This window comes from Pan troglodytes, chromosome 3, assembly GCF_028858775.2.
Source record: "Pan troglodytes isolate AG18354 chromosome 3, NHGRI_mPanTro3-v2.0_pri, whole genome shotgun sequence".
Lineage (NCBI taxonomy): Eukaryota > Metazoa > Chordata > Mammalia > Primates > Hominidae > Pan > Pan troglodytes.
The window spans coordinates 154,308,988-154,322,818 of record NC_072401.2 but is presented as its reverse complement, the minus strand read 5'-3'; the positions used below and the strand labels follow the sequence as shown (position 1 = coordinate 154,322,818).

At 46.0% G+C, this 13,831-nt stretch overlaps 2 protein-coding genes across 6 annotated transcripts in view; one reads left to right on the top strand and one right to left on the bottom strand.

The window, feature by feature from the left end:
- Positions 1 to 5,853: 5,853 nt before the first annotated feature.
- On the bottom strand, positions 5,854 to 9,584 carry LOC134809768 (serine/arginine repetitive matrix protein 3-like). The gene is made up of 2 exons (XM_063808475.1): positions 9,207 to 9,584; positions 5,854 to 9,142 (listed from the first exon to the last, which is right to left on the bottom strand). The coding sequence occupies exons 1-2, from the start codon at positions 9,582 to 9,584 to the stop codon at positions 8,642 to 8,644; spliced, it is 879 nt and encodes a 292-aa protein (XP_063664545.1). The 3' UTR covers positions 5,854 to 8,641.
- Positions 9,585 to 9,846: 262 nt separating this feature from the next.
- FBXW7 (F-box and WD repeat domain containing 7) overlaps positions 9,847 to 13,831 on the top strand; it is a 213,398-nt gene continuing 209,413 nt past the window's right edge. The window contains exons 1-2 of one of the 5 annotated variants that reach the window (XM_054683425.2): positions 9,847 to 10,009; positions 10,103 to 10,195. The gene's annotated coding sequence lies outside the window, so the exon portion shown is untranslated. Of the gene's footprint in view, positions 10,196 to 13,831 lie in introns of all 5 variants that reach the window. The other 4 variants (XM_063809101.1, XM_016952379.4, XM_063809102.1 and 1 more) reach the window with 4 other exon arrangements.

The window sequence follows — 13,831 nt, the reverse complement described above, 5'->3', positions numbered from 1 at the left end:
CCTCAACCTCCCTGGGTCAGGTAATCCTCCTACCTCAGCCTCTTGAGTGGCTGGGACTACAGGTGTGTGCCACCACACCCAGCTAATTTTTGTATTTTTTTGTAGATATGGGGTTTCACCAATTTGCCCAGGCTGGTCTCGAATTCCTGGGCTCAATCAATCCATCTGCCTTGGCCTCCCAAAGTGCTGGGATTACAGGCATGAGTCGCCATGCCAGGCCATGTTTCTGTATTTTTAAAAACTGCCATAATGAAAATTTGAAAAATGACAAATAGGATTGAAGGTTTCTAGAATACCATTTGTTTATCCTGAGAATGCAAGCAGTGACTCATTTATTTGTAGACCACATCCTCAGGAAATATAGATCAAATAATTTTATTTTAATTTTTTTGAGATGGAGTTTCACTCTTGTTGCCCAGGCTAGAGTGCAATGGCGTGATCTTGGCTCATTGCAACTTCCGCCTTCTGGGTTCAAGTGATTCTCCTCCATCAGCCTCCCGAGTAGCTGGGATTACAGGCATGCGCCACCACACCCAGCTAATTTTTGTATTTTTAGTAGAGAGGGGGTTTCGCTATGTTGGCCAGGCTGGTCTCGAACTCCTGAGGTCAAGTAATCCACCTGCCTTGCCTCCCAAAGTGCTGGGATTACAGGCGTGAGTCACCGTGGCCGGCCTAGATCAAATAATTTTAGATGGTAGTGGCTGGGGTCAAGCACTGAGTCTGGCACATTCTAGGTATCAGACTGTACGCTCCATGAAGGGAGGGACAAGGTCTTTTTTTTCCTCTTCTCATCACTGTATGTTCAGCACTTTGCTCTAGTGCTAGAAAATAGTAAGTGACAGTAAAATTTTATTGACTCAATACTGCCTTTTGGAAGTTAAAACAAAAAATATACTAATAATATTTATAAAGCTGGTCCCTTTGGGAACTCCCTATTGTTAATTCAATAATTTAACTTTGAATTTCAAGCCAGAACATTTTAAAGCCTTTGCTCTACAAGTTTAGTTACATTTAAGCCTACCTTAATATTTTTATAAAGTTATTTTTAATCCTGTTTTACTCAATTTTTAATTTTAAAAATAGCTGGATTTTATTGATAAAATATTTCATGACTATTTATGACAAAACCAACTGGCTTGTATCCTGAAGGATTCCTCTAAAGCTAAAGGTTACATTTTCAATGATTATAAATGATTCATAGTTATTTTATTTTCTATTAAAACCAGTAGTCATCTATCATTAATCTTCAGAATTAATCTTTTTGCAAACCCAGATGATCAGAAAGGTAACGCAGGGGAAATCTCATCATTAGTCTGTAAGTTTTCCAGGTTGATTTGTATTTTAATTATTTTATTTTATTTATTTTATTATTTTATGACAAAGTCTCACTCTGTCACCCAGGCTGGAGTGCCCTGGCACCATCTTGGATCACTGCAAACTCTGCCTCCTGGGTTCAAGCAATTCTCATACCTTAGCCTCCCGAGTAGCTGGGATTACAGGCGCAAGCCACCACACCCACCTAATTTTTGTATTTTTAGTAGAGACAGGGTTTCACAATTTTGGCCAGGCTGGTTTCAAACTCCTGACCTCAAGTGATCTGCCTGCCTCGGCCTCCCAAAGTGCTGGGATTACAGGCATAAGCCACTGTGCCTGGCTTGTTCTTGTATTTTAAAATATCATTAAATTCTGAGCGCCTCCAACATTTTTACAGTACTATGAAATTATTAAGAAACTCATTACCAAATCCAATGGCATTCCTGCAACATTTGACACTTTTATTTGGTAAAACTCTTTTCTCAGTTATTAAGGAAGTATGGCGATTCTTTGAAGAAGCAATAGGGACCAGTGACAGATTGGCCATAAGGGATGAAGGGGAGAGTGGAGAAACTTTATTTTTTTTAAAGCAAGTTTTCTTCCATTTAATCCATTTTTAGTGCTACTATTTATATTAATCTTTATTTTATTTATTTATTTTTTTTGAGACAGAGTTTCGTTCTTGTTGCCCAGGCTGCAGTACAATGGCATGATCTCGGCTCACCGTAACCTCTGCCTTCCGGGTTGAAGCGATTCTCTTGCCTCCGCCTCTCGAGTAGCTAGGATTACAGGCATGCGCCACCATGCCCGGCAAATTTTGTATTTTTAGTAGAGAGAGGGTTTCTCCATTTTGGTCAGGCTGGTCTCGAACTCCTGACCTCAGGTGATCTACCTGCCTTGGCCTCCCAAAGTGCTGGGATTACAGACTTGAGCCACTGCGTCCAGCCTAATCTTTAATTTTTTAAAAAATTATTTCTATTAGTATCAATATTAATCTGATCCTAAAGCTGTTAGGCTTAAAATAAACCTTATTCAATTGTAGAATAAGAGGTCTGCCATGTGGAAATGAACAATATTCTACAGACCTTGGGAATTAATTTACCTTATTGTTCCAGAAGACAGAGTCAGTGTGATATAATGGCAAGCGTACTGTTATTTGAAGACTTGGGGTGGAGTCCAGGCTTCCCATTTACTTGCCCTCCTGACTCTGGCTAAGTCAATTTCTCTGGGTCTCACCTTCCTCCAGTTTTAAAATATCACTGATTCTAAACAAAGAACTGAGAGATAAGAAATTAATGAAAATAATAAAATGTAGTATGTTGGGAAAATATGCCAGGCAGTGACACCAATGTTGTGTATTTGATGTTAATGAGTGAAATTAAAAAAAAAAATCCATAAATTGTAGCAGGAATGTTAGGAGGAAAGAAAAAGCCACTGTGACTTTTAAAAAATCAATGAACCTGGGAAATGAAAAAAATATGTGCAGGGAAAACAACTTTTTACACGATTGTCTTGAGAAAAATACAAAGCAACAAAAACCAAGTTTAGTTACACAGATTCAAGAGAATTAAAATTGCCTTTATATTCTCAGAGGAAACTAAAATACAACAAAAATAAAAACCACCATGAGGGATTGCTGGCAATAGCCCAATAGTTGAAAAATTGCATGATTTTGGATAGTAAAGAAAAAAAAAAAGCCCTATAGGCCTACTTTTAAGAAGTTTATTAGCTGGGTGTGGTGGTGCATCCCTGTGGCCTCAGGAAGCTGAGGCGGGAGAATCCACTGAGCCCAGGTTGAGGCTGCAGTGGGCTGTGTTCACATCAATGCACTCCACCCTGGGTGATAGAGTGAGACTTTGTCTCAAAAAAAAAAAAAGAAAAAAAGAAAAAGAAAAAGAAAAAGAAAAAAGTAAAGAAAAAAAAGTTTATAGGGTGGGCATGGTGGCTCACACCTGAGGCTGAGGCTGGAGGATTGCTTGAGTCCTGGCGTTTGAGACCAGCCTGGGCAACACAGTGAGACCCCGTCTCTATAAACAATAAAAAAATTAGCCGGGTGGTGGCAAGTGCCTATAGTCCTAGCTGCTTGAGAAGCGGAGGCAAGAGGAACGCTTGAGTCCAGGAGTTCGAGACTTCAATGAGCTATGATTTAACCGCTGTACTCTAGCCTTTGTGACACAGTGAAACCCTGTCTAAAAAAAAAGTTTATAATCAAATTAATAAAAAAAAAAACTAGGTAACCTATAATTATTCTTATTTTGGAAGGAACTTGTCCCAAATATAACTCAAGTGGTGGCATTACTGATGGCAGTGGCAGGCTGTCCGGAGCAGCCACTGCCATCATGCTGGCTGCAGCGTGGATGTGTGAGCGGTGGTGGCAGGAGTGGCTGTGGGAGTGGCAGTGGCAGTTGTGGGACCTTTGTGCCCCGCATTCCCGAGGTGGACAACTGTGCTGCCCCCCGTACCCATCCTCATATGGCCAGGCAGGACCCGTTCCCAGTACTGGAGCCTCCACTGCTCCAGACCCTGACCCTGAATCACTGCGATCACCCACTGCCACTGTGGGGAGCACGTGGGGAGGAGGTGGACAGTCCCCAGAGCCCACTGCCCTGGGGGCTGCTGTGATGGGGCAGCGCTGAGCTGCTTGCCAGCAGGGGAGCAGCATGGTCGGGCACGGAGAGGTGGGCAGAGGAGGGCCCAGCAAGGACCTGGAGTCCCCGCGCTGGGTTGCAAACAGGCGCAGCTGGGGCTGCCTGCACACTCCATGCAGCAGGCGGCAGCCCTACCCTCCCAGGTGCAGGACCAGGGCATCTCCACACTCTGCACCCTCTGGGGGACGGGAAGGCCCCCTTGCCCTTGCAGGCCCTGGGTGTCTGTTCCCACTGCTTGGCCTCTCCCTGCTCCTAGCACCTGCTCTGATCTCAGAATGGGGTTGGGGTCAAGCCCGGGCACTGTCACAGCCCGGCTGGGTATGTGCAGGCTTGGGGCAGTACTGACATGCTAGCCCACTGCTGCTTCCGCCCCCTCTAGATGTTGGGCGCTGACAAGCATGGGAGGGAGGCAAGGGTTGGCAGGGCTGAGGGCAGCTCTGTGCTGGCCCCACAGGCGCCCCTCTGCAGAAATAGCCTGGGTGCCATGAAAAGTGGTAGGAGGCAGACAGGCTTCAGTGTGGAAAGGAGCGGGTTCCCAGTGAAGTCCCACCTTTAGGCCGGGGAAGGCCTGAAGCCTGGGGATTGGACTGCCCATCCTGCACACCAGAGGGGGAACTTACGGTGCTTTTTCCTAGGCCTGCCCAAGGACCAATCAGCATGCACTTCCTCCCCTCTGAGGCCCGGGGCTCAGTCAGAACTGAGCAGGCGATGGATGACCAGCTGCAGAGAGGAGCTACCTTCTCTGCCGCTAGCTGAATACTTGTTAGGATGACCAAGTGCAGAGAGTAGCTACCCTCCCTGCTGAGAACTGAACACTTGTTGGGACAACCTTCCTGCATAGAGGAGCTCTCCTCTCTGCTGAGAGCTGAAAACTCATCAGGACAACCTGCCTAGCAGAAAGGAGCTGCCCTCTCTGCTAGCAGCTGAACACTCACTGGGACACCCTGGCTGCAGAAAGGAGCTATCCACTGTGGGTCTTCTCTCAGCTGTTCCATTACTCAATAACATCTTGCTCACCCTCCACTTGTCTGTGTACCTCATTCTTCCTGGTCACAGGACAAGAACTTGGGACCTGCCAAATGGCGAGGCTAAACGAGATATAACACAAATGGGGCTGAGACATCCCCATTGCTTGCCACGTTGCGGGTGAAGAAGAGAGAAGGGCTGTGGCCTTTTGGGGAGCCCAGACCTGGGAGCTCCCCAAGCCAACACTGTGACTCCCTCTTTGGGTCCCTGCAGTTCCTGGCGTCTCCAAGCTTCTGGGTGCCAATGTGTTCCCTGGTGCCAGCTGTGGAAGCTGCTTGCAGTATGCCTGGTCCAGCCACAGCCTTGCAGAGAGCTGGTGCATCTGGAGCTGCCCGCCCCACTGCAGCAGCTGGTGTGTCTGACTGCGCAGTAGCCAGACCTCACGCTCGCTCACACATGCCTTGCCACTCCACGCCGTACTCGCCCTTGGCAGGTGTGGGATCCAGGCCGGTAGCATAAGCTGAGCACAGCCTGCCAGGCCAAGTAGGTGGAATGAGCCCAGTGGGCCTGAGCAAGACTTGTGCAAAGGCGCCACAGGCCACAGAGGTTTCTGGCCAGAAAAGCGACACCCTAAACATCCCATAACATTACTTTACCTGTTCAAATGTGGACTATGAAAGGATATTGAAAAGTTGGGCATCTCAGAGACTTAGACATTGAAAAGATACTAACGCGCCACAAAAATGTAAATCCAAATAGCTAGTTGTATACAAGAAGGTCCTCAACAGCATCAGTAATCAGAGAAATGACAGTTAAAACCACAATGATATATTACCACACACCCACCAGACTGGCAAAACCGAAAAGACCAATAATGTCAAGTGTTGTGAAGGTGTGGAGCAATGGGACTCATATATACCTAGTGTGACTGTGTAACCCTCTAGAAAAGAACTTGGCATTATTTATTCAAGTTTATGATACATATTACACTCCCAGGTATATGTTATACAGAAACTGACGTAGATGTGATGGAATACATATATGAAGAATGTTCACATTAGCATTTATAACAATCCTAAACTGGAAACAACCCAGATGTCCATCAGCAATAGAATGGCTAAACATATTGTCACATACTGTTACAATGGGACACTGTAATATGCAGCAATGAAAATGCACAAATTACAGCTATAGGAACAACCTGAACAACATATGAATTAAAAACAATGTTGAGCAAAAGCAGCAAGAACAACAGATTACATATTATATTGTTCCAGTTACATAAAGTTCAAAAGAAAGAGTGAGACCAAACAATATATTGTTTAGGGATGCATGCTTGCGACAAAGCGACAAAGAAAAGCAGGGAAATGATTATCGCAAATGTTAGAATAATGACTACACTTAGGAGGGAGGGAAAGAGTTGTGTTCGGGAAGGTCATGGCAGGGAAGGGAACTTCTGAGTTGCTGGAAATATTCCATTTCTTGACCTGGTTGATTGGTTACATGGTGGTTTCCTTTATAATCACTTATACTATATAATTGCTTTATATATTTAAACTATATTTCACAATAAAAATGTTAAAATTAATATACATAGTATTTCTGGAAAGCAAAATTTTGCCAGATAATTTAGCTTACACAATCTTTGACAGTAAAAGCTACTGATGTGGAATAACAAAACACTGATTAGTTTCTTGTAAGAGCTCACTTTCAAGTGTAGAGGTCAAAAACCTTATAAGAGTCTCCGTTTTTCTATATTTTAACACAGTATTTAGATCCTTATCTTAAATTGATGAACCAGGGAAGTAACTATTAGCTAAAACTTCAGATTTTTTGGAATTTTTAATTAACTAGCTGTTTTCTCCTCTGGATTAATAAGCAATACAAGGAACTAAAGAGATGCAGACCAAGTTGGAAATGTATGAACTTCCTTCTCTCCAGTCTCCAGTTCCAGCTGTTTCCTCCTGTTATCAAGCTGGGTGCTGAGGTGGGTATCTAGCCCAGTAAGCTTAGTGTGCTGTTATTAAATACTTTCTAAGTAAGTGGCTCAGGCTCTCCTGAGTGCCCTTCTGTTCCTCAGCACTGAGGTTGTAAGGTGGAGCCACTGACAATGAAAACAGAAGATCACGCTGCTGAAAAACCCTATGTGGTACACACTTAACTGGAGGTGTTCTCTGCTGGGCTGCAGAACTCTGATGTTTGCACTCTTTTCCTTCAAAGCCTACAAAGGTTAAACTCTCTGAGGTGTTTAGCTTCACAAAATCCCCTAAATCTGTGTGTTTTACTCCTTTAATTTCCACCATTCCCCTGTTGTAAGATAGGAAGAGGGGGAAAAACAAAAAATATTTATTTTGTAGCCATGTGAGACCATCACTTGTTGGTCTGATTAACTGTAAGTCTTATTTGGAAGGCTGTAGCAGGGGATTGGTCACGTAAAGACAGAAAAATCCAGGGTAATTTAAGCAGGATATTTAACCTGGCTCTTGGAACTTCAGGTCAAGGGCAGTAGGGTCAGGTGCTAGTCTGTGAGTCTCTCCTTGGTTTTGCCACATCCTCCTTTGCCCCTCTCACCACCTTTCCCGCAGCATTTTAATGAACACGAGCCCTTGGATTTACCCAGTTAAAAGTTTCCTTAGTTTACTGTTTGCAGATGGTAGTGGCAGTAGTGGGAGAAACCCAGAGCTTCCCACATTTGTCTATAATACACTTGCTCCTACCTTACCCCCTCCTCCAGGTGGAAAGACTTGTAAAATCCATTACTACTGCTTCCCAAGGACAGAATTGTGGAATCTGCTTTCATCATTGCTGCTGCTTTAATCTTTTTCTCATACTATTCACTGAAGACAGATTTCTGAGGATTCTGGTCCTTTTATCTTAAATTTGTTTTCCTAGAGAACTACACCTTAAACTTCATGAGTTTCTACTTATCTTTCCTTTCCAGGATAACATCTGTAGGAAAAGCTGCATAATAGTAATAACATTTATTTTAGAAAGAAAATAACCTTTGAGTCAGACCTGAAACAGGCCAACATTTCTTGATGACAACGTACACTGATGAACCAAGACCAGAAGCTCTCGAAAGCTCCAAACCATAAGAAAGAACCATTCGTAAAAGTGAGGGACTATTAAATTCTTCCCCTGACAGTCAAAAATCCTTCAGCAATCTCCCAGAGGATGGCTCCCTTCCAATCCTCCCTTCCCGCCGCCCTAACAATCTGCGCGAGGATGGGTCCCTTCCCTTGCTCGGCATTTCGTCTCCTTTTCCACTAAAGACTCAGGTTGTGACTCTGTACTCAAGCCGCACCCCTGTTTCCTTTCATGGCTAGGGGGAGGGGAGGAATGTATTACAACTCATTTTTACAATGCACTGCAGTTTACAAAGCGCTTGCACTTCAACCATATCCTCTGAGCTTCACGAGTGCCACGTGAGAGGCATTCATTCATTCATTCATTCATCAAACATTTGCTCGGCCCGACCACACGTTATCCAACGCTGGGTCTCACCCCACGCCACGGGAAGGGTGGGGCGCTCTCTCCCTGGAGCAGGTGCAGATCAGGCTGTAGGGTAACTCCTCGATCAGTCCGGCTTTTCGAGGGTCTGTTTGGGGCCAAATGCCTCACCTTCGGGTGGTGCGCGCGGCTGCCTGAAGACGCGGCCTGGGCCTCCTCCTTCCTCCCAAAGGAGCAGTCCCCACCTGCCCCGAAGGAAACCGCTACAGACCAAGCTCTCCAGGCCGCCCTCGGGTCAGGGGTAAGATCGGGCGGCAGCTTAGGCTCGACTCGGCTCCTCCCCTTCCTCTCTTCAGTTCTGACGCGGCCGTAGAGGCGGCAGCGGCGGCGGCGGCTGCGAGTCCCGCGGCCCGAGGCGCACCCACCCGCTCGCCGATCCCCACTTCCTCTTCCCTTGGAGCGTCATCAGAGCGCGCCAGAGGCGCCCAGGGCGGGGTGGCTGGAAGGGGGAAAAAGGCCAGCGGAGGAAGCCTCAGAGCGGAAAGAAGAGGGAGGGGGAAGAGAGCGGTTGCTAGGTGACTTGCGTCATCGGCAGGCGCCGCTCTCCTCCCGCCCCTCTCTCTGGAGTGAGGCGAGAGCCCCGCACAGAGCGAGGGAGACAGCGAGCTGAGCTCCGGGCGCTGCCGCTGCCGCTGCCGCCGCCGCTGCCGCCGCCGCTGCCGCCGCCGCTGCCGCCGCCGCTGCCGCCGCCGCTGCCGCCGCCGCTGAGAGTGAGAGCGAAGGAGCATCCGAGAGATCCAGTCCCCCTGCACTGGCCGCCGCCGAGACCTTCGCTCTCCCCTGGGCCAGCGGGAGCCGCGGCCGCACTCCTTTCCCCCCCTCACCTTCCCGGCCGGCAGGGGCGGCTGCACACGCCGGAGCCGGAGCCCGAGCCCGAGCCGGAGCCGGAGCCGGCGGCTTGGGGGGCAGGGAGGCGGCTACCACGGGCCGGGAGTGGGTAGCTGCTCCGCGGTGAGAGAACGCTGAGGAGGCGCCGGAGCTTCTGCCTCGTCCCGTGGGGCGTGGGGCGAGACCCCCAAGGTGTAGGGAGGGGGGTCCCAGCCGCAGCGACACATGCGGGAGCCGGGAGCGGGGGCGGCGCCGAGCGGAGCCGGCCGGGTCCCTCGCCTTGCCGCCGACTCGGCCACCCGCCCGGGGCCGTAGCATCTTGCCCCGGAGTGTATGAACCGGGGCCCCAACCAAGCTCGGCAACCACCCCCCGGCCGGGGGGGCGGGGACCCCGATGTGAAGCGGCGGCTGGGGCGGCGGAGAGAACAGGACCGACGCCGCCGTCCTTTCCTCACCTTCCCCCTCCCCTCAGCCCCCTCCGGGGGTCTTCTCCCTTGGCCAGTCGCCGGCCCCCCGGCTCCTTGGCTGGACTCCGGGAGGAGTTCCTAGAGCCCCCCTCCCCCGCCCCAGTCCCGAGGGCGGCGGGGCCGGGGGGGACCCGGGGGGCCGGCCGCAGCCTCCACCCAGAGGAAACTTTATAAAAACAAAATCCGGAGTCTCCCAAACCTGACTGTCCCGGGAGAAGTGGCCCTGGACGGGCAGAAGCCGCAACCTGAAAAGACCCAGGAAGAGGAAAAGAGGAGGTAAGCGGGGCCGCCGCCTCCCCTCCCCTGGCAGCGCGGAAGAGACCCGGGTGGCCGCCTGGTTTAGCGATACGAGCACCGCTTCTGCCTCAGTACCGCGCCGGAGCCTTCCGCAGCTGCCGCCTCAGTCCGAAGGAGGAAGGGAACCAACCCACTTTCTCGGCGCCGCGGCTCTTCTCTAGAAGTGTGAGTGGCCCCGGGAGAGGGAATTGAGGGGGAGAAAGTGGGAGGATGCCGGCGCTTCCTCCTGGAGTTTTGCTGATGTTCTCCGGTAGTGTTGGGAGTCTATCAATGAGGGAGTCTAGCTTTATTCACGGAGGGGGGAAGGTGTTAGGGAGGCCTGTATTTTGTAACTTTTTAGCTCTTTGTACGAGTAATGCAAGTATGCAGGTTTCTGTCGGAGGAGTCTTTTCTCCAAAGTGAATACTCGCACCTTTCTGGCCAGCAATTGGCAAAGGGAAATTGAGGAAGCCAGAGCATATGTGCGCACAGAGGCCATCTGTATCTGTAACCTTTTCCTGGTACTGTGGGTGTGTGCGGTGTACTTTTTGTTTCGGGGGTACTCTCATATAGGTTCCCGAATGAGAACTACTTAACCTACGGACCCCTGAAAGTAAAATTCCTTTTTTAAAAAACAACAACAAACCTGTCTTGAGAGAGGTTTATTTCAGTACCTATTGGTACAGGAGTTAACCTTCTCAGTTACTGGGTCCAATTCATGTGTGTCAGGAGGACACTGTAACAGATGTCAGTTACTCAGGAACTTGAGTTGTTAGGAATCACAACTTACTTGGGGAAGAGCATTTATCACATAAATCATTTTATAAAAGTTGTGATTTTTTTCCCTTCACCTCCCCCCCCCTTTTTTTTTAGAGTAACAAATTACAGCACTTTTTTATTGGGTTTGAGGCTTTGCTTTTTTGAATTATCTTTATTTCTGTATCAATTTAGGATACATCTTTGATATTTAAGTCAGGAATGATTTTTTCCTTCCATTATTTTAAAGCTGAAGTTTATAAAACCTTTGACTTGTATTTTAGGTATCTTGTCAGAGTACCAAATTAAAGGTTCATGAAAGTAATTAATATTTCATATACAGACCTTAAGGGTTAAACATAGAGCAGAATTTTATGTAAGAAGTCATAGACAGTACTATACTGAGAATTGTGGTCCATCTAGACAACTGTGGGCTCGTTCTGTCTGAAGCCACTGCTGAGAGATACTTTGTGGGAATGAATGTAAGCCTGGGGTTATCTCTCTTTTCGAAGTTCTCCATTCAGGATCTTGATTAGATTAATTTAAAACTTTCTCAAACTTAACAATGTTTGGTCCTTTTTTTTTAAAGTAATGAGTTCTGCAAGTTTATTAGCCTGTGTATTATGTGACAATTCATTTACATATTCCATACCTGTGTCCCTAAACTTTCAGGACACAGTCAGAGTTTGTGTTTCAAGAATTATCAGGACAAGCCTCAGTTCATCTTTTCTTAATTTTATAGACTTTCATTATTTCTACCATCAGTTTCTCCAACTGTTGTCTTAGAATAATGTCTTTCATTTGACCACTTTTCCCTTCTCTGGAACTTCTCCCACTGAATTGTTTTTCTTTAGTTGCCTTGTTATGCTTTGGTAAGGAACTTTAAATTCTGTCCTTTAAATGTGTACTGACATGAAAATACTGAATAGTGGATGTAATGTTAGAATCAGAGTCACGTATTCTGTTTTTCACTAAGATATTGCAAAGAGAAATGTAGTCATTTTCTAAAATACTGTACCCAAAATACAGTAGAAGCTGTATTTTGGGAAGGAGGGGAGGACAAACTAAGAAACAAACTATAGTTTGAATGTAGGTTGCACTCTGTCAAAGTTGCTTACTAACTTTAGGACCTACTTTTATTGCTTATGGATTGGTTAAAAATTACGGTATTTTTTTTTTTTTTTGAGACAGAGTCTTGCTCTGTCACCCAGGCTGGAGTGCAATGGAGCGATCTTGGCTCACTGCAACCTCCGCCTCCCAGGTTCAAGCGATTCTCATGCCTCAGCCTCCCGAATAGCTGGGACTACAGGCATGTGCTACCACGCCTGGCTAATATTTTTTTGTATTTTTAGTAGAGATGGGGTTTCACCATGTGGGTCAGGCTGGTCTAGAACTCCTGACCTCAAATGATCTGCCCACCTCGGCCTCCCAAAGTGCTGGGATTACAGGCGTTGAGCCACCGCGTCCAGCCAAAAAATTATGGTAATGTTTTATTGCACGTTTGGGTAGAAATGACAAAGTTTTTGGGGTCCCTGCCTTTGAGATGCTTTTACTTGTAGGTGGTGGAGACAATCAAACACAAATTGCACAAAGCTATAGGAGAGGGGGGATAGACCAATATTTATCTAAGACCGCACTGGATGTTAGATATTGTCAACTTATAGATGTGAATATATTTTTACATTTTTCACTAGGGAAATGTTGCTTTTGGACGTGTACATATAGAACTAATTGAAGTATTGAAGCCAAATCTGGGAAGGTTTCTTTTAGGAAGAAAAGAGCAAGTGGAGACACAATATTTAAGACTTTTGGAATTGAAAGGCATAAGGGACAGATAAAATTACGAAGCTGGTTTGAAGGGAGTACAGATAGAGGTTGTTGAGTAGTGTTAGGGTCAGTTGTGTTTGTGTAGACACATGATTACACAAAGTTCAAAGAAGCAACTGAGAAGAGTGTTCCTGAGAGTAATTTCAGATGACTGGGGAAAAATTACATTTTAGGTAAAAGCTGTATGCCTGGATTAGGATTTTGTTTTTCTAGGGAACCAACATTTTTATTATATCGTGGCTATCCAGGGCTATACAGAAGGAGGAGTGAAAAAGAAGATGCTTAGTGTGTTGAAAGTGGCTTCTTACAAAAAAGAGTTTAGAAATGGGACAGTGGACTTTGCTTTGGATGTGAAATTTTAGGGCAACAATTGGATACTGGTGCAGTTTCAAAACAGCAAAATAGTTTAGCAGGTAATATACTGAAAATGTAAAGTTGGAATTACTTTCAAAGTATTTAGGTTTCCCAGAGTACTGATGGAAAGTGAAGAGCTGAAAAGTGGGTATTTTTAGTTAGGGGGAAAATCTGAATGAATGAGACACTACCTAAAATAGATGTTTTAGAAGTGGATAAGAGTTGAAGTTAAAAAGGAATGAGCAGGCTTTAAACATGGCCACCAGTTTAGTCCCAGGGTATATTATTCTGTATTTTTGAAACAAGCTAAAATTTTTTTTTTTTTTTAAATAGGGTATATAGGTCCCTTGAGATTAAGTTCAGAAGAGTATACTTAATAATAATTTCATTGTTAAGGAATTTATAAATAGAAGGACAGATTTGTTTCCCCAAATTCATGTTTTAAAGTTCGCTGTGCATTATTATCCTACGTTTGGTCTTGATATGACGAAGTGAGGCCAAAAATAGCTGACAGAGAAGGCTGCTTCCCTTGTTCACAGTTGGTGTGTGTCTTTGTGTCCCATACAATGGAGGGGATATCCCTGTGTAGGCACAGTAGTGCTGAACATGCTTTTTTTTTTTTTTCCTTTTAAACTTTTTATTAAAAAAAAGCAACTTGGCATTTAAAAAAATGTAGACATTTTTGCGGCTTGCATTTAGTATTGACTTTAACAGGATTAAGGATTATGAGGAAGGAAATATATATTCACACTTTTTTGTGTTCCTTAGTTGGAATTCTGCACCTTCCTAGTAGCTTCTCTGACTTCTTAACAGTGATTATTCAAATGGCAGAAACTCTGGGGAAGAGATGTTTCAACAAGGAGATAGGTCTAAGGTGATTCTAGG

Coding starts and splice junctions, on each gene's coding strand:
- LOC134809768 (XM_063808475.1), bottom strand. CDS start 9,584: ATGCTACGGCCCCGGGCGGGTGGCCGAGTCGGCGGCAAGGCGAGGGAC. Junction 9,143..9,206: donor TGGCCCAGGGGAGAGCGAAG/GTCTCGGCGGCG, acceptor TCTCACTCTCAG/CGGCGGCGGCAGCGGCGGCG.